The following is a 19,060-nucleotide window of genomic DNA, read 5'->3' on the forward strand; positions in this document are numbered from 1 at the left end:
AGGCGCATAGGAACTACTCCGACTAGGGAAAGCGACCGGCAACGACACAAAAACACAGTAGAACAGAGGGCCCCTTCCAAACGGCTCACTCGTTCACTCGACCCCTACTCCCTTTCTAGTTAGTGAAAGGTTGCGAAGGGCATTCTTTTGGTGAAAGTCAAATATCTCAGCGTATTGTACGATGTAAGTCCTAATTTATCGACGCACAAACCATTTATAAAGTCATTTATATTCAGTGAAAGCGGCACGCTCCTGTCAAATATTTAGACGAACGTAAGCGTAGAAGCCCTAGCTTCAACAGACAAATCCAGTGGAACGTTTAATGGGCGATTCAAATGTGAAAGGTTAAATTAATAAGTGACCGTTCCACTGAGAAACGGAACACTAAAAGTAAACGGAACACGTAGTACGCAGTGTACTTTTAAGCGATTTGGGACGCGCCCGCGGCGTTTCTTGTCATTGGGCGTATTTCAGGTTGCCCTCATGGCGAGTTACTCGTACTGTCAAAGGCAGCGGAAAGGGTTAATATTAACAAAATGTAACAGTTAGATTTCAGAAAGACTTTTTTTCTATCAGACGCGCGCAGAGCTACGGTAAGATACATTCTTGTTTATATCAGCGCCGACTGTCCGACAGTGAACGTTACCACACGCACAGACCGGTTAATGTCCCTCGGGTTTGCTTCTGTAGTATTTTCCTGCTCTAACTCTAACCCCCTGAACAGATGTAAGAATAACACATTCTGTGCAGAGCGATTAGGAAAGAGATTAAAGATGCACTAGGTGATTTAATTTCATATTCTGTTTAGGATAAAGGAACTGTAAAATGTGTAGAACATGTTGAAAAATAGTTATTTTAGCAGTGACATCAATATAGGTGCGTTTTGTCCTTGAGAAGCCCTTTTTGTTGATGTTTCTAACCACCTTGGCCACTTGAGGTCATTTTGACTTATATCTAATACACTGATCAGCATCCGTCAGGTGAAAGGTATGGCAGTAAAGTAGGTGTGCTCCAATAACAGAGAATAAAATAGTTTAGTTTAGACGCCAGAGAGGATTTATTAGTTGTTTAATCGATGACTGGAGAGAGACTTTAAAAATGACAGTATTTGTAAAGATTCCTACTGTTATCCTACAGCAGACTTGCATAAACAATATTGACTGCAATATTTTGATTCAAAGATAGAAATCCCCCTTCTGCTAATATATTTTAATGGTGAGAGGAGTAGGCCTATTACAGTTAAAAATGTAAGCAGTGTAGCTATGATTTAAGCATAATTAAAATAACAGATTTCTCGATGCATCAAATGATTTTCTAGGCCCCTGTGGAGGAGTCATTCTGACTCAGGATGGTGGGATATGACCCAAATTTAAATCTAACCCCAGACGAAGCAGCTCTGGCAGGGTCAGCAGCCGGCATGGTCACCAGGGCCATCATCAGCCCATTGGACGTGATCAAGATCAGGTTCCAGGTAGGACTGATATAATAATGGGGAGTGTTATAGTTACTCTTATAACAAGTGATTTCTGTGACTTTTGAGGAAACCCACACCTGGAGGAAACCCACACAGACACAGGGAGAACACACCACACTCCTCACAGACAGTCACCCGGAGGAAACCCATGCAGACACAGGGAGAACACACCACACTCCCCACAGACAGTCACCCGGAGGAAACCCACGCAGACACAGGGAGAACACACCAACTCCTCACAGACAGTCACCCGGAGGAAACCCACGCAGACACAGGGAGAACACACCACACTCCTCACAGACAGTCACCCGGAGGAAACCCACGCAGACACAGGGAGAACACACCACACTCCTCACAGACAGTCACCCGGAGGAAACCCACGCAGACACAGGGAGAACACACCACACTCCTCACAGACAGTCACCCGGAGGAAACCCACGTGGACACAGGGAGAACACATCACACTCTTCACAGACAGTCACCCGGAGGAAACCCACATGGACACAGGGAGAACACATCACACTCCTCACAGACAGTCACCCGGAGGAAACCCACGTGGACACAGGGAGAACACATCACACTCCTCACAGACAGTCACCCGGAGGAAACCTACGTGGACACAGGGAGAACACATCACACTCCTCACAGACAGTCACCCGGAGGAAACCCATGCAGACACAGGGAGAACACACCACACTCCTCACAGACAGTCACCCTGAGGAAACCCACGCAGAAACAGGGAGAACACATCACACTCCTCAGAGACAGTCACCCAGAGGAAACCCACACAGACACAGAAAGAACATACCACACTCCTCACTGACAGTCACCCGGAGGAAACCCACGTGGACACAGGGAGAACACATCACACTCCTCACAGACAGTCACCCGGAGGAAACCTACGTGGACACAGGGAGAACACATCACACTCCTCACAGACAGTCACCCGGAGGAAACCCACGCAGAAACAGGGAGAACACACCACACTCCTCACAGATAGTCACCCGGAGCAGGAATCAAACCCACATCCTCCAGGTCCCTGGAGCTGTGTGACTGCGACACTAACCTGCTGCACCACCGTGCCACTCTTTACAGCACTAATACTACATTATTTTAGCAGAACTTCCTCACTGTGTTTGAGGTAATAACCCTTATATTACCAACTAATTTCAATTGCTGAATTATTATTTAGTAACAACTAACAAACTGAAATGTAATTAATGGGTAAATACAATGTATTACTATTATATCACTATATTAAAACTAACCCATAAAGTGAAGTACTACCCAGGTTTCTTTTAATTAATGCCGCCCTCTGTGTGGAAACAATGAGAATGGTTTGGTAATGACTCACTCATTGAGTCAGAATTTCACAAGATTTTTTCAGTGACTATTTCACTGATATTTCAGTGCTCTAACAATGGCTTATATTTGCCTTATAATAAACACAATATGTTCAAGTATGTTCAATAATTGCTTTTGATTCAGATATGGACATTGACTTCACAGACTTTATTTCTTTATAGAAAAAGTTATAAAAGGAAACACACAGGTAGAAAACCTTTGCCAGTAGAATGCCCCAAGGTAAGCACTGGTTAAAGGGGTGTGAAGCGGTGGAGCAGGCAAACTGTGTGTGAGTGTGGGTGGTGATCAGGAGCTAATCTTCCACTCTCAGTTCCTAACCTCACTACTGGAAATAAAAGGGGACAAACTACTCATTAATACACTTGATTGCAGAAGAAATGTTGGATGGGCAGGTGTTCACAAAATGTCCACCCAGTATTTACTTCTTAGGAATTAAGCAAATGAGAGATAAGAGACGAAACATGTTTTGTTTAATGGCTGAATATTTGGGCTTTGGAAAAGAACACAGCAGGTAGTGTCGCAGTCACACAGCCGCAAGGGGCCTGGAGGTTGTGGGTTCGATTCCCGTTCCGGGTGACTGTCTGTGAGGAGTGTGGTGTGTTCTCCCTGTGTCTGTGTAGGTTTCCTCCGGGTGACTGTCTGTGAGGAGTGTGGTGTGTTTTCCCTGTGTCTGTGTGGGTTTCCTCCAGGTGACTGTCTGTGAGGAGTGTGGAGTGTTCTCCCTGTGTCTGTGTGGGTTTCCTCCGGGTGACTGTCTGTGAGGAGTGTGGCGTGTTCTCCCAGTGTCTGTGTGGGTTTCCTCCGGGTGACTGTCTGTGAGGAGTGTGGTGTGTTTTCCCTGTGTCTGCGTGGGTTTCCTCCGGGTGACTGTCTGTGAGGAGTGTGGTGTGTTCTCCCTGTGTCTGCGTGGGTTTCCTCCGGGTGACTGTCTGTGAGGAGTGTGGCGTGTTCTCCCTGTGTCTGCGTGGGTTTCTTTTCTGCGTAGGTCTTTTTCTAAAGAAAAAACAAAAACATTAACACTCATTGCATTGCAGCAAGATGCATTATCATCTTGAAAACTGACTTCACTACCTGTCCTACCTGTCCTGTTTCTAACACAATGACAGAATGAGATAGTGTCCAATAATAGTGTGCACTGACTGCTGATGGAATTATTTATTTTCCTGACATGCAACCTACCATTATAAATGAGTGGGGAACTTGGATTGCTTGCTTCAGGTAGTCATCCAGCCGTTACCCTGTCAGTTGCGTCATGCTGTTGCTTGCTGATGAGGTGTTGTTGTGGTGCATGCTTAATATCATAATTGCATGTCTGAGTCACTACACCTGTGTAATAACATAAAACAATATGACAAATATATTCACTGAAAATGTATTGTACATAGATTGTGTCATACCACTTTTATTTCATAGATTAAAAACAACATTAAAATGAAATATACAAAAGAAAAGCTGATGAAAAGTCACACAGCTCCAGGGACCTGGAGGTTGTGGGTTCAATTCCTTCTCCGGATGACTGGCGTGTTCTCCCTGTGTCTGTGTGGGTTTCCTCCGGGTGACTGTGTGTGAGGAGTGTGGTGTGTTTTCCCTGTGTCTGTGTGGGTTTCCTCCGGGTGACTGTCTGTGAGGAGTGTGGCGTGTTCTCCCTGTGTCTGCGTGGGTTTCCTCCGGGTGACTGTCCGTGAGGAGTGTGGTGTGTTCTCCCTGTGTCTGTGTGGGTTTTCTCCAGGTGACTGTCTGTGAGGAGTGTGGCGTGTTCTCCCTGTGTCTGTGTGGGTTTCCTCCGGGTGACTGTCTGTGAGGAGTGTGGTGTGTTTTCCCTGTGTCTGTGTGGGTTTCCTCCAGGTGACTGTCTGTGAGGAGTGTGGTGTGTTTTCCCTGTGTCTGTGTGGGTTTCCTCCGGGTGACTGTCTGTGAGGAGTGTGGCGTGTTCTCCCTGTGTCTGTGTGGGTTTCCTCCGGGTGACTGTCTGTGAGGAGTGTGGCGTGTTCTCCCTGTGTCTCTGTGGGTTTCCTCCGGGTGACTGTCTGTGAGGAGTGTGGTGTGTTTTCCCTGTGTCTGTGTGGGTTTCCTCCGGGTGACTGTCTGTGAGGAGTGTAGTGTGTTCTCTCTGTGTCTGCGTGGGTCTCCTCCGGGTGACTGTCTGTGAGGAGTGTGGTGTGTTCTCTCTGTGTCTGTGTGGCTTTCCTCCAGGTGACTGTCTGTGAGGAGTGTAGTGTGTTCTCTCTGTGTCTGTGTGGGTTTCCTCCGGGTGACTGTCTGTGAGGAGTGTGTTGTGTTCTCCCTGTGTCTGCGTGGGTTTCCTCCGGGTGAATGTCTATGAGGAGTGTGGTGTGTTCTCCCTGTGTCAACCTGGGTTTCCTCCGGGTGCTCCGGTTTCCTCCCATGGTCCACACACATGTTGGTAGGTGGATTGGTGACTTAAAAGTGCCCATAGGTGTGAATGTGTGTCGCCCTGTGAAGGACTGGCGCCCCCTCTAGGGTGAGTTCCTACCGGACTCCCAGTTATTTTTATCCTGAAAATGTATCCTCTTGTTGGTGCCATGTTCTCTTTCAAATAACCAAGTTCAACACGTTGTTAAGGACTTCAAAGGGCCTTAATCTACAGGAATTCAAAGGTGAATATTCAAGGGTGAAGCCTTGTTTGCAACAGATTTTTCCAAACCAAAGTTTAACAAAATATTTACCCTTGTTATCAGCCCCTGTGACAGAAATGAATAACGTGATTCACATTCTCAGCACGTCATGCTATAAATGATATAGTCTTTAGGTTCTTCTCAGAATGAAGTATAGTCTGAGAGTCTTCGCCTCCTGTAGTTACAGATTGAGAAGGTGTCCTCCAAAAACCCTCAGGGGAAATACTCCAGCCTGCTTCAGGCCTCACGCTGTATGCTAACAGAGGAAGGACTGCAGGCGTTCTGGAAAGGCCACATACCTGCCCAGCTGCTGTCGGTGTGTTATGGAGCTGTTCAGGTAACGTAAACTCAACAGAACCATCCCAGTGCTACAGTGTAGTTAAGCCACAGCCTGTCTATAATGCAGCAGCGTTTGAGGGATCAAAGGTTATTTAGTAACATGCTTAGTGTCCTTTTGTCCCTGACCCAATGTATTTTTTAATATAACCACAGTGTGTATGTAATTTACTAGAGCTGCTTTTCCCGGCATTTTCATTAAGTGCCTCTGGTTTATTCATAAATGTTGTTTACATAATAAACGCATGCATAAGGTGTAGCTTTACAGTAAATAGCCGTTGTTTACGTGTTAATGATTACAAAGGAAAACAATGACTAAACTTTACCAAATGAAGCTCCATCTCCCTTGGTGAGCCAGGCTTATCAGACGCTGTTGTGTGTCCGTGTGTGTGTGTGTGTGTGTGTAGTTTGCCAGTTTCGAGACCCTGACAGAGCTGGTCCATAAGAACACTTCTTATAACAGCCAGATGCCCGGAGTGCACTTCCTGTGTGGAGGTTTAGCTGCAGTTTCGGCAACCATTGCCTGCCAGCCACTCGACACACTCCGCACACGCTTCGCCGCTCAGGGGGAACCAAAAGTACTCTCTCACACACACACACGCACAAACATACCTGCTGCAGGACAGTCTACTAGCCTTTACTATTCATTAAATAGTTCTGAGACGTGAATGTGTGGCAATCTACATTTGTTATCACTTCATTTCTGTACTATTAGGTGAACAGATGCTTATAATTGCAATTAAAAACTCAAACATACGGATGCTCTTTTGTCATTTTGTGGTAACTGTTGCATGCTGTACACCAGTTCCATAAAATGACAAAAGATAATAAGAATGTTTAAAGTCTGGATTACAATTGTACATTACACATTATACATATGTAGGGTGACCAGACGTCCTCTTTTACCCGGACATGTCCTCTTTTTTAGACTTAAAAAAATGTCCAGCAGGAATTCCACAAGCGTCCGGGATTTTGTTTTTCTACTAGTGATGTGTCGGTCGCGAACGAACCGATTCAAAGAACCGACTCTTGTAAGTGAACGATGAGAGCCGGTTCCTGTCTAAGACCGAGCCATTTTTTTCTAAGGCTTGTCATTGAACCAATCAGAGAACAACAAGCAAGCTCCAACCCTCCACCCCTCCGAGCTGAGACACTTGGTTTTCCTGAATGTCAATCTGCCTTCCAAAAAATAGTTGAAGAAAATGTTAAATCAGTTAAATGTTTGTTGACAGTTGTGGGTGTTTTAATCACTACCGTTGAATGCTGCTGTTTTGCACTTTGCAGAGTATTTGTTTATTTTATTTCCCAGAAATGGACGATTATTTAATTTAATAAGCTATTTTTGTAATACCTACCTTTTGGGTTCCATTGGCTGTATTTCAGAGTTTACAAGTGATTTTTTATTAAGGTGTTTAAATAAAAATCCAGTTATTTATACAATTGAATGTGTGAGTGCAGTCAGTGAGTTATTACAAGACAGTCATAAAAACAATTGGCCATTGCAACACTATTATTTTTAATATTGAACGATAATATTTTGTCCATATAGTAATGTAAAATGTAGGTAATATTGTTCTGTATCAGTGGAAATAAGTGGTAAAACAAAGAGCCATTTAGGAGCCGAAAGAGCCGGCTCTTTATGAAGAGCTGAGCCAAAAGAGCCGACTCCCCAAAAAGAGCCGAAATTCCCAGCACTATTTTCTAGCGCTTACATAGAACTTCGAGAAGCGTTTCGTTCACAAACTAGTCCCGCCCTCCCCTACTCCGATTGGTTCGCTTGAGTGAGAAGGGGGCGTGGTGAAGTAGCCTAAAATCTTCTGATTGGACGGTCTGACTGTAGAGCTACCGTTATTGGTCGATAACCTTCTCTGTAAACATTTAATTGGTCAGTCTGCACGTCAGTAGTCCTTGTTTACGTCAGGCAAAGCTCCTGTACCTACCCTCATCTCGAGCAGCTATGCCGCAACGTAAATGTAAGTTCTCGGATGAATTAAAAAAGAAATTCCCATGTTTTGTGTAGTAAATAAAGGTGTAAAGGACCTAAAAGCACACATAGGTTCAGCTAAGAACACCCCCCCGTCCTCTTTTTCGCCAACTCAGATCTGGTCACCCTATACATATAACACTTTAAAACCTTATTTGAGCACTGAATTTTGAGGATCTGTGTATTTCCATAAGTTGTTAAACTTATATTTACATGATGAACGCAATTTACAATTTATATTCTGTATTGACATTTCATTATTGATTTAATTGAAGATTTGACTGTCACCAGTGGTAGAAACTAATTAGATTTCATCCTGTTTGCCTTTTTGTAATAGACTGATTTAATGGCAAAAACGAGTGGACACCTTGTGGAATAAAAAATGCTAATTCTGTAATTATTGACCATTCAGCTAACAGCTAACAGCTAATGCAGCCATTTTGCTGGACACTGCAGGTGTACCACACACTTCGGCATGCTGTGTTTACAATGTACCGCCAGGAGGGGGTGCTCACATTCTACAGAGGCCTGACCCCTACATTGGTGGCTGTTTTCCCCTATGCCGGCCTTCAGTTTTTCTTTTACAATGTCCTCAACAAGCTGCTGAAGCGCAACAGCTCCAAATCAAAAGGTCAGTTTTACAAAGGTTGGCACTATGTCGTTCATATTGTCACTGTTTTCAGTGATATGATTAATTTTACATTACATTCTGGATTATAAGTAGAGTCTGTTTGGTTATTTGCACATATTCTGCACATATTGGCAGAAATGATCCATCGTCTGACTGCACTGGCACCGAATAAATATATATTCACTGTAAGCAGCAAAGCTACAGAATAAGAAATGCCAAATTTCCATTATTTTCCAACTCTAAAGCAGTCAATCAGCTACAGTCCAGTGTTGGAGTTTTATTCTCGGCTGTAGTTGACGCTTAGTATTGAGGATGATGACTTGGGCTCATGGGCGGCACGGTGGCGCAGCAGGTAGGTGTCGCAGTCACACAGCTCCAGGGGCCTGGAGGTTGTGGGTTCGATTCCATCTCCGGGTGACTGTCTGTGAGGAGTTGGTGTGTTCTCCCCGTGTCCGCGTGGGTTTCCTCCGGGTGCTCCGGTTTCCTCCCACAGTCCAAAAATACACGTTGCAGGTGGATTGGCGACTCGAAAGTGTCCGTAAGTGTGAGTGAATGTGTGTGTGTCTGTGTTGCCCTGTGAAGGACTGGCGCCCCCTCCAGGGCGTATTCCCGCCTTGTGCCCGATGATTCCAGGTAGGCTCTGGACCCCCCGCGACCCTAAATTGGATAAGCGGTTACAGATAATGGATGGATGGACTTGGGCTCATGTGCAGTGAAGACACTGGGGGGAATATAAGGTCATTTCTTTAAAGACAATGTTGAAATCAGAATTATGGTTATATACAACATCTCATAATCATATAACCCATGCTACGCCTGTGCTGGGCAGTTAAAGTTTTATGGCTAGAAATCAAACCCCTGTGATACTGTGGGGAATATCAGGTTCTCGTTTCCAGAACCTCACTGTTCAGCTCCAAAACCTTCTACTGGTATTTATCTACATTAACCTCACAGCTCCAAACTTAAAGGAGTAAACTTGAAGGACACCAGACCTGTCTTGGCTGACTGACGACAGAAGGAAACCACTGATTGGATTATACTGGATTATAGTTGAAATCAACCTTATGTTGCTGATGTTCTATGTTTGTGTATGTTGATGTATATTTGTATTTACCATCTGCTGCTCTCAGGTGGTCTGCAGAGTCTGCTGAGTGGCAGCATCGCTGGGGTCATCAGCAAAACCATCACATACCCTTTTGACCTTTTCAAAAAGAGACTCCAGGTCGGAGGTTTTGAGGAGGCCAGAATCCACTTTGGGCAGGTATGGTATTTATATGACATAAACAGAGATGCATGAATACCAGTACTGTTATCGGGTATTTGCCCTCTACTGTGTTCATTTACTCGCACTTCTATTCGAAAACAAGGCTCCGATACCAACATCCGATACATTGTGCCTAGTACACATTACTGCGCTAACGAACAGACGACTCAAAACGTCGACAATCTGGAATTATTTCACCCTCAATAATGGCAACCCAAGCAAGGCGGACAGCAGGGTAGAGGTGGGCGGGGAAATTTGGTATCGATCCGATACCAAGTAAATACAGGGCCAGTATCACTGATACCGATACCGATAACCGTACTCTTCGCCACGTGACGGTTCAACAGCCAAAGACGGGGGGTGGGGGGGGTGTGCGCACAGGAGAGAAAAAAGCTTGAGTATCGATCTTTTTACACGAGTATTACTCAACACCAATACCAGCATTGGTATCGATATTATAGATATTTGGATCGATCCGCCCACCTCTACTTCAGGGAGAACCCGAGAGCAGTGAGTAGGGTGCGCTATTTTGACTGTCCTCAAACAAGGTGGAGTTTCCCCGTTTGCGAGAGCACTGTTATTTTCTTCGCTCGCGAGTTCTGAATTGGATCCAACGCCATGCGGAACCTTCCAAGTGCAGAACTTCCCAGCCGTTATCGTGTAACAGAAACTGTAGATAGATAGATAGGTAGATAGATAGATAGCTAGCTAGCTAGCTAAAATCATATTATTGGTGGTGTAATGTGGGAAAATGCTAAATAAAAATGGACAGTTCCATAATTTAACAATAAAGTATTTAATTAAGAAAAAATGTTTTAATTAATAACTACACTATTACACAATGCACCTGACTTCACGTGAATTTTAACTAAGTATCGGTATTGGCAAGTACTTGGAATTGACTTGGAAAACATGGTATTTATGCATCCCTAGACATAAATATATACATACAGCCAGTAGAAAACAAGCGGTTGAGCTGTGGTATTGTCTTTAATAGAAAACCCACATGCTACAAGGAATGTTGCTGTTCAGGCAAATCTGCTTATTTAAAAGGTACCTATTTTGGACCCTCTGTTGTCCATACATTCAGTTATGCACCTAAAGATACTATAGTCTCTATAGAAACCATGAAATGACGTAGCATGCTCTGGAACAGCTGCACATGAGCTTCAGGACAAGCTAAAGCCTCCAAGCCCCGGGCTTTGAATAGTGGAACTGGGTTCTCTGGAGTGATGGAACTCCATCTTTGGACATATATTTGAGATCCAACATGTTGGTGATTTCCTATCCAGGTCCGGACATATCGTGGCTTTCTGGACTGCGCAGTGAGAATTTCCAGAGAGGAGGGACTACGGGGTTTCTTTAAGGGGCTTTCCCCCAGCTTGCTGAAAGCTGCTCTGTCTACAGGACTCACTTTCTTCTGGTATGAGTTCTTTACCAATGCCATCTCCAGCCTGAAGAGTCAGCCATGAGCAGAAGACTCAAAACAGAGAGGGACTGGAAACAACTTGTTTGTGCGAGGAGTGTGAGTTTTAGTTTTGATCTATGATTTAATGAGGGGGCCTTTCAGAGCTCTGTAAGTGTAATTGTTGATACATTATGGGGTGGTTCCATGTCAAGTCTGATATGTACACAATTTTCCATTTACTCCAAATAGTAGCCTCTATAGCTTTGCAGTAGAGCTACAAGGCTAATACACGTAGCGAAAAAACTATATCTATGATTAACATACGCATTTCAATTCAGTTAAATTTAGTTCAGTTTAACTTTAATGTAAAAAATAGAACCATAAAAATTATTTTATTGTCATTGCACAATGTGCAGCAAGCCTCTACATTTAACCCATACTTGCCAGTGAACACTCACCCCCACACGCTATTGCACTATAGGCAGTAAACACAGCACACACCCAGAGAGGCACTCAGGGAGCACTTGGGGCAGTGGATGTTGAGGGAGGAGACAGTGCTGTTCCTTCACTGACCCCGCCCCCAATTTTCCTGCCAGACGATGGAATTGAAACTTCCACCTTCCACTCCCAAGGCCCCTTAAGCGATGAAGCCGTGGCTGTCGGTATATGAATACAGGGCTGTACAGTATAATGAAACACTTTGAGGCTATTCCCTAGTCTAAAAGCTATGATGCCCAAGACAAATCCTTCTGATGTTCCTCAAAAGCGTTAGCTGCTAGGACACAGTAAATCTATGACCTTTGCTTTTGAGACAGCAGTGCAGAGACAGCAGTGATGTCGAGTGAGTCCCTGAACATTGCATAAGTTTGCCATGTTTGTCTAAATTATAATTATCACCAAAACTTTTAAAGTGGTATGTAAACTATTCGCCAATGTCATGGCACCAGTTCCGTTAGCCTTGTTGCTACAGTGAAAACCACAAGCAAGCTTAAAATGCTAAACATGTCTTAGCTGATTTGTGAAATTTGTGAATTGAAAATTGTGTAAATAAGGATTTGCCCAGTTTTGTTTTAAAAAATGTAGTTCAAGCAAACAGAGCTAACAACTAATAGAGAATGAAAGCTTGTGCTATCATGCTAACTGGTATCACTGGCTGTTGTTCTTTGTTCGCTATGTTGGCTCTGTGTTAGCGTTAGCATTTCAGTGATATGATTAATTTAATATTTTATACTGTTTGACAACTGACAGATCTTTCTAGCCATTTGTGAGTGTGTAAAAAGTGTGAAAGGAATATGTAATCATTCACCTAATGGCAGAAATGATCTGCAGTCTGACGTCTGACATTTTATTCATTAAACATCTCTTTTAAAAAAAGGTAAAACCCAAAAGGTACACCATTACAATTTTAAAATTAGCAAAAACTTAGTATGGGAAATTTTCCCTTTGATTTCTGTAAATATCAAAGACTTGCAGACAGCTTTTTACAGAAAGAAGGGTCACCACTGTTCTATTAAATGTTAATGGTTTTGTTTTGTTTTATTTTTGTAGTCTACATACCTACTATCTACTGTTTTCCTTCTTCCTCTGGACTCAGGGACTGTTCTAACTTTGATTAGGTCATACATTTTTCAGTAAATATTCCAACAGACTTGGCATGGCTAATCACACAAGCATAATTAGTAAATAATGCACATAAAAATTAATTTAAGGTTAATTGTCAGGAGTGGAGATAAGCTGAAACACTCTGTTTACAGCCAGCTGTGATGCTGGAGCTACCATATATCAGTGGCTTTTTAAACTACTTTTTAAGCATGTTCCTAAACATTATTATCGTTTTTATGTGGGTGTTAGTACTGGACATGGTGCTTTTAAAAACACTGATAGTATCAATCTCAAAGTACTGTACTATAATTTGCCCCTCCTCTCTATAGGGCCAGAAGTTAGTCTCATCCAGAATTTCTCTTGATATTAAATGTATGAAAAGAGAGTTTGTTTTCCTTTCTATAATTTGATGGCATGTAACTATGAGAATATTAGTGAGGTCAGATACTGTATATAGATTATTAATGTTGTTTACAATGGTCAGTCCAACTCATTTCAAAGGTATTGGATGGTATTCAGGGCGGCACGGTGGCGCAGTGACTGTCTGTGAGGAGTGTGGTGTGTTCTCCCTGTGTCTGCGTGGGTTTCCTCCGGGTGACTGTCTGTGAGGAGTGTGGTGTGTTCTCCCTGTGTCTGTGTGGGTTCCTCCGGGTGACTGTCTGTGAGGAGTGTGGTGTGTTCTCCCTGTGTCTGCGGGGTTTCCTCCGGGTGACTGTCTGTGAGGAGTGTGGTGTGTTCTCCCTGTGTCTGTGTGGGTTCCTCCGGGTGACTGTCTGTGAGGAGTGTGGTGTGTTCTCCCTGTGTCTGCGTGGGTTTCCTCCGGGTGACTGTCTGTGAGGAGTGTGGTGTGTTCTCCCTGTGTCTGCATGGGTTTCCTCCGGGTGACTGTCTGTGAGGAGTGTGGTGTGTTCTTTCTGTGTCCGCGTGGGTTTCCTCCGGGTGACTGTCTGTGAGGAGTGTGGTGTGTTCTCCCTGTGTCCGCGTGGGTTTCCTCCGGGTGTTCCGGTTTCCTCCCACAGTCCAAAAACACACGTTGGTAGGTGGATTGGCGACTGAAAAATGTGTCTGTGTGTAAGTGTGAGTGTGTGTTGCCCTGTGAAGGACTGGCGCCCCCTCCAGGGTGTATTCCCGCCTTGCGCCCAATGATTCCAGGTAGGCTCTGGACCCACCGCGACCCTGAACTGGATAAGCGCTTACAGATAATGAATGAATGGATGGTATTCCATCACCTCAGAGAACACAGTTCCGTTACTCCACAATACAATGTTGGCAAGCATTATACATGTAAATATGTGAGGGTGTTTAGCTACACTGAGTGCACCTTAGTGTAGCTGAATTCAAAGTGGTGTCTACAGATCTTTGGACATGTAGCGTTAGTGGAGCATTTCTATTGGGCCATTAATCATGGAAAACCCACATAGTGGAAAAATAACAATTGGCTTTTTTTTATGAAATGACATGTATTTAAAAAGGTCAAGAAGGGTTTTACTTGATGTAGAATAATCTGATTTAAAACCTAACTTAATGGTTTCTGCGCCGTTTGACACCAGGAGGGGCTGAGACTTGTTTAGTTTTACGAGTTTTGTTTTCATTGAAATCTAATTCTCAACAGATTACATCAGAGACTGAGCACATTTCTATTTAGACCGATTATTTTCTTTAGTTTGAGGACTTTTACTCTAGAGGATGATTCAATACGTCTTTAGTAAACACGCACAAATATGTTAAGTTAGTATGTAGTTGTTAGTCTGTTGTATCAGTCGTGTGCATTTACCTCGTGTTGTCTGTGTCTTCACCTGTGAGTTTAAATCTCTTTACATGTGTTTTATCTCTGTACACTCACAAGTGCCTGCAGATATATTCTCTTTTATATTTATTTGGATCACTTGTTAAAGTACAGCAGTTGTCCAGCACTTGTTTTAAGGTCATTGTTTGGATTTTACTGAAGTTTGGACGGTGTACTGACAGTTCTCGGGAAACTGATCAAAATATTGCCCTGAAACTGAATAAAGAAACTTTACCAAAGGCAAATATCCAAGAAAAGAATCTTTCATTTTCCCCCCAATCACATTATTCTGTGTTACTGTAAACACATTGTTTCAAAAAGTGTTTAACCCTTGTCTGCACTGATGAATGTATCTCACTCTTCTCGTTTCCATCAGTCGTTATAAACTCATGTATGTTGCTGCTCTTGGTTTTTTAATGGGGTCAGGACGCGGGAATTTGACTTCCTAAGTTATTTCTAATGTTTGTTTGAACCAAAATCCAATAAAAAAAAAGTGTGTGACACATTTCTTTGTATCTATTTCCTTCATGGCCTTCCCAGTGTTTATTATTATTAGCCAGTCCATGAAATAAAAAGAGGGGTATACTGTTATTACTATATGCGTATTTCTTTATCTACTATATCAGCTTCACTTACCATTTACATGCACTTGTTCTCGTTCTACAGATACAGACTGGTGTTTTATTGTTAGCTCCATTTCCTCTTGTATCTGTCCAACACACAAACTGTTAGATCAGTGTAACTGCAGTGCTCCGAATGAGCAGCCAAATAAAATACCTGCTTCTCTGATCCCGTGGATGTCCTGACCACTGAAGAGCAGGGTAAAATCTTGAAGGTAGGTCTTGAAATATTGTTTATTGTCTGCGTGGGTTTCCTCTGGGTGACTGTCTGTGAGGAGTGTGGTGTGTTCTCTCTGTGTCTGTGTGAGTTTCCTCCGGGTGACTGTCTGTGAGGAGTGTGGTGTGTTCTCTCTGTGTCTGCGTGGGTTTCCTCTGGGTGACTGTCTGTGAGGAGTGTGGTGTGTTCTCTCTGTGTCTGTGTGAGTTTCCTCCGGGTGACTGTCTGTGAGGAGTGTGGTGTGTTCTCTCTGTGTCTGCGTGGGTTTCCTCTGGGTGACTGTCTGTGAGGAGTGTGGTGTGTTCTCTCTGTGTCTGTGTGAGTTTCCTCCGGGTGACTGTCTGTGAGGAGTAAGGTGTGTTCTCTCTGTGCCTGCGTGGGTTTCCTCCGGGTGACTGTCTGTGAGTAGTGTGTTGGTGTGTTCTCTCTGTGTCTGCGTGGGTTTCCTCCGGGTGACTGTCTGTGAGGAGTGTGGTGTGTTCTCTCTGTGTCTGCGTGGGTTTCCTCCGGGTGACTGTCTGTGAGGAGTGTGGTGTGTTCTCCCTGTGTCTGCGTGGGTTTCCTCCAGGTGACTGTCTGTGAGGAGTGTGGTGTGTTCTCCCTGTGTCTGCGTGGGTTTCCTCCGTGTGACTGTCTATGAGGAGTGTGGTGTGTTCTCCCTGTGTCTGCGTGGGTTTCCTCCGGGTGACTGTCTGTGAGGAGTGTGGTGTGTTCTCTCTGTGTCTGCGTGGGTTTCCTCCGGGTGACTGTCTGTGAGGAGTGTGGTGTGTTCTCCCTGTGTCTGCGTGGGTTTCCTCCGTGTGACTGTCTATGAGGAGTGTGGTGTGTTCTCCCTGTGTCTGCGTGGGTTTCCTCCGGGTGACTGTCTGTGAGGAGTGTGGTGTGTTCTCCCCGTGTCCGCGTGGGTTTCCTCCGGGTGCTCCGGTTTCCTCCCACAGTCCAAAAACACACGTTGGTAGGTGGATTGGAGACTCAAAAGTGACCATAGGTGTGAGTGTGTGTCGCCCTGTGAAGGACTGGCGCCCCCTCCAGGGTGTATTCCCGCCTTGCGCCCAATGATTCCAGGTAGGCTCTGGACCCACCGCGACCCTGAACTGGATAAGGGTTACAGATAATGAATGAATGAATGAATAATAGTAATAATAATAAAGTTATTTAGACTCTAAATGTCCTATTATTGGCCTGATGCCAACCACAGATTGATGATACAATTTCAGTGGTCTATTCTCACCCAAGTCCATATTTGTGATGTCACACACACACACAAAGATTTATATATATCCCTCTATCCTTCCTACAGATGTTTAGACCATCCCAATCAGGTTATAATGTGATTTTAGCTCAGACTGTTTGTCAAACGAGGCACAATATGGCCTAATTATAACATGTCATTTGCATATACATCAGTTTTAAAGGCCCAGTAACAGTCAGTTACAGAAGTCATTATCATGGTCTTTGATACTTAAACCCACACAAATATTATTAATCAAAAAGATAGAAGGAATGGAGCACCACAGAGCAGCTGTACATGAGCCTGAGTTCATCATGTCCAAGCCAAGTGTTGGCAGTGTTTAGAGCATTGGGCTGTAGAGCACTTTAACTGTAAACATCCAAATACCTTTAGGATGTGTTTAGAAAGGTGTTTATGAAATAACACCAGTATGTGACCTCACTAATGTTCTCGCTGTCACATGCCAGCAAACCCTCACAGAAATCTTTTCATATTTAGTCTTACACATCTGCAGAAGAGTAGACACTGTTACTGTAGCAACTGTACTTTTTATCTACACTTAAGTTGGACATTTGCCTTGAACTTCTACCAGGAACAAAGAGGAGAGGGAAGTGAAACAGCCCTGAGCTGGATCTTGTCAGCAACTACAATGAACACTGATAAGGCCTCATTATCACACAGGCCATTAACGCGTACATGGATTATTATAGAGCACTATAATAAAATATATAGCATGTGAACTTTTAAAAAACAATATCACGGCTCTTATTACAGTTCTGCTTCGATTATCTTCTGGAACATGAATTATAAGACAATATCTTATGTAACATTTTGGGCAGCTGTTTTTATCGAATATAACTGCACTCTGCATATTGTCACTGTCAATTTAAAACATGTGTCTTAATTTTAGTTTGATACATCAGTTGAAAACAGCAGCTGTCCTTCACATTCTGTGATCATTTCATGATCAATGGACCAATAGAAATTATCCAAAAGTACCTGGGAATAAATGGAAAATTACTATTTTGGAAGATACTTATTTTTCATGGGACAGCAACGATATTGTGGCACATCAAATTATACATTAATTGTCATTACTGCTCATGTTTGAGAAAAACACATTAGGGAAATGACTAAGAATATTTTTAGCACAATATTATGGCCTACCCAGAATCATTAGGTGCCACTCACATCTACGGACACTTTTGAGTCGCCAATCCATCTACCAATGTGTGTTTTTGGACCGTGGGAGGAAACCAGAGCACCCGGAGGAAAACCCACGCGGACACAGAGAGAACACACCACACTCCTCACAGACAGTCACCCGGAGGAAAACCCACGCGGACACAGAGAGAACACACCACACTCCTCACAGACAGTCACCGGGAGGAAATCCACACAGAGAGAACACACCACACTCCTCACAGACAGTCACCCGGAGGAAACCCACGCAGACACGGGGAGAACACACCACACTCCTCACAGACAGTCACCCGGAGGAAACCCACGCGGACACGGGGAGAACACACCACACTCCTCACAGACAGTCACCCGGAGGAAACCCACGCAGACACAGAGAGAACACACCACACTCCTCACAGACAGTCACCCGGAGGAAACCCACGCAGACACAAGGAAAACACACCACACTCCTCACAGACAGTCACCCGGAGGAAACCTGCGCAGACACAGAGAGAACACACCACACTCCTCACAGACAGTCACCCGGAGGAAACCCACGCGGACACAAGGAGAACACACCACTCTTCTCACAGACAGTCACCCGGAGGAAACCCACGCAGACACAGAGAGAACACACCACACTCCTCACAGACAGTCACCCGGAGGAAACCCACGCAGACACAAGGAGAACACACCACACTCCTCACAGATAGTCACCCTGAGGAAACCTGCGCAGACACAGAGAGAACACACCACACTCCTCACAGACAGTCACCCGGAGGAAACCCACGCAGACACAAGGAGAACACACCACACTCCTCACAGACAGTCACCCGGAGGAAACCCACGCAGACACAGAGAGAACACACCACACTCCTCACAGACAGTCACCCGGAGGAAACCCACGCAGACACAGAGAGAACACACCACACTCCTCACAGACAATCACCCGGAGGAAACCCACGCAGACACAAGGACAACACACCACACTCCTCACAGACAGTCACCCGGAGGAAACCCACGCAGACACAGAGAGAACACACCACACTCTTCACAGACAGTCACCCGGAGGAAACCCACGCAGACACAGAGACAGTCTCCCTGTGTCTGCATGGGTTTCTTCCGGGTGCTCCGGTTTCCTCCCACAATCCAAAAAAAACACACGTTGGTAGGTGGATTGACGACTCAAAAGTGTCCGTAGGTGTGAGTGTATCTGTGTCTGTGTTGCCCTGTGAAGGACTGGCGCCCCCTCCAGGGTGTATTCCTTGCGCCCAACGATTCCAGGTAGGCTCTGGACCCACCGCGACCCTGAACTGGATAAGGG

The 19,060-nt window shown here is 44.4% G+C and overlaps 1 protein-coding gene across 5 annotated transcripts; it reads left to right on the forward strand.

Moving 5' to 3' along the window:
* Positions 1–22: 22 nt before the first annotated feature.
* slc25a19 (solute carrier family 25 member 19) lies at positions 23–14,983 on the forward strand. 5 transcript variants are annotated; one of them, XM_066659321.1, is made up of 7 exons: positions 23–183; positions 1,319–1,471; positions 5,657–5,812; positions 6,219–6,389; positions 8,252–8,426; positions 9,557–9,687; positions 10,983–14,983. In XM_066659321.1, the coding sequence occupies exons 2-7, from the start codon at positions 1,349–1,351 to the stop codon at positions 11,160–11,162; spliced, it is 936 nt and encodes a 311-aa protein (XP_066515418.1). In that variant the 5' UTR covers positions 23–183; positions 1,319–1,348; the 3' UTR covers positions 11,163–14,983. The 5 variants fall into 5 exon arrangements, with proteins under 5 accessions (XP_066515418.1, XP_066515417.1, XP_066515413.1 ...); XM_066659320.1 differs by lacking the exon at positions 23–183 and adding an exon at positions 468–593; XM_066659316.1 differs by lacking the exon at positions 23–183 and adding an exon at positions 468–593 and having other exon boundaries at positions 5,663–5,812.
* Positions 14,984–19,060: the final 4,077 nt, after the last annotated feature.

The sequence above is a fragment of the Hoplias malabaricus genome, unplaced genomic scaffold, assembly GCF_029633855.1.
Source record: "Hoplias malabaricus isolate fHopMal1 unplaced genomic scaffold, fHopMal1.hap1 scaffold_106, whole genome shotgun sequence".
Classification (NCBI taxonomy): domain Eukaryota; kingdom Metazoa; phylum Chordata; class Actinopteri; order Characiformes; family Erythrinidae; genus Hoplias; species Hoplias malabaricus.

Bases quoted from the DNA above. Each gene is read 5' to 3' on its own strand.
- slc25a19 (XM_066659321.1), top strand. From the start codon at position 1,349: ATGGTGGGATATGACCCAAATTTAAATCTAACCCCAGACGAAGCAGCT. The intron at 1,472-5,656 runs GTAGGACTGATA...CGCCTCCTGTAG, and splicing joins TGATCAAGATCAGGTTCCAG to TTACAGATTGAGAAGGTGTC. The intron at 8,427-9,556 runs GTCAGTTTTACA...TGCTGCTCTCAG, and splicing joins CAACAGCTCCAAATCAAAAG to GTGGTCTGCAGAGTCTGCTG.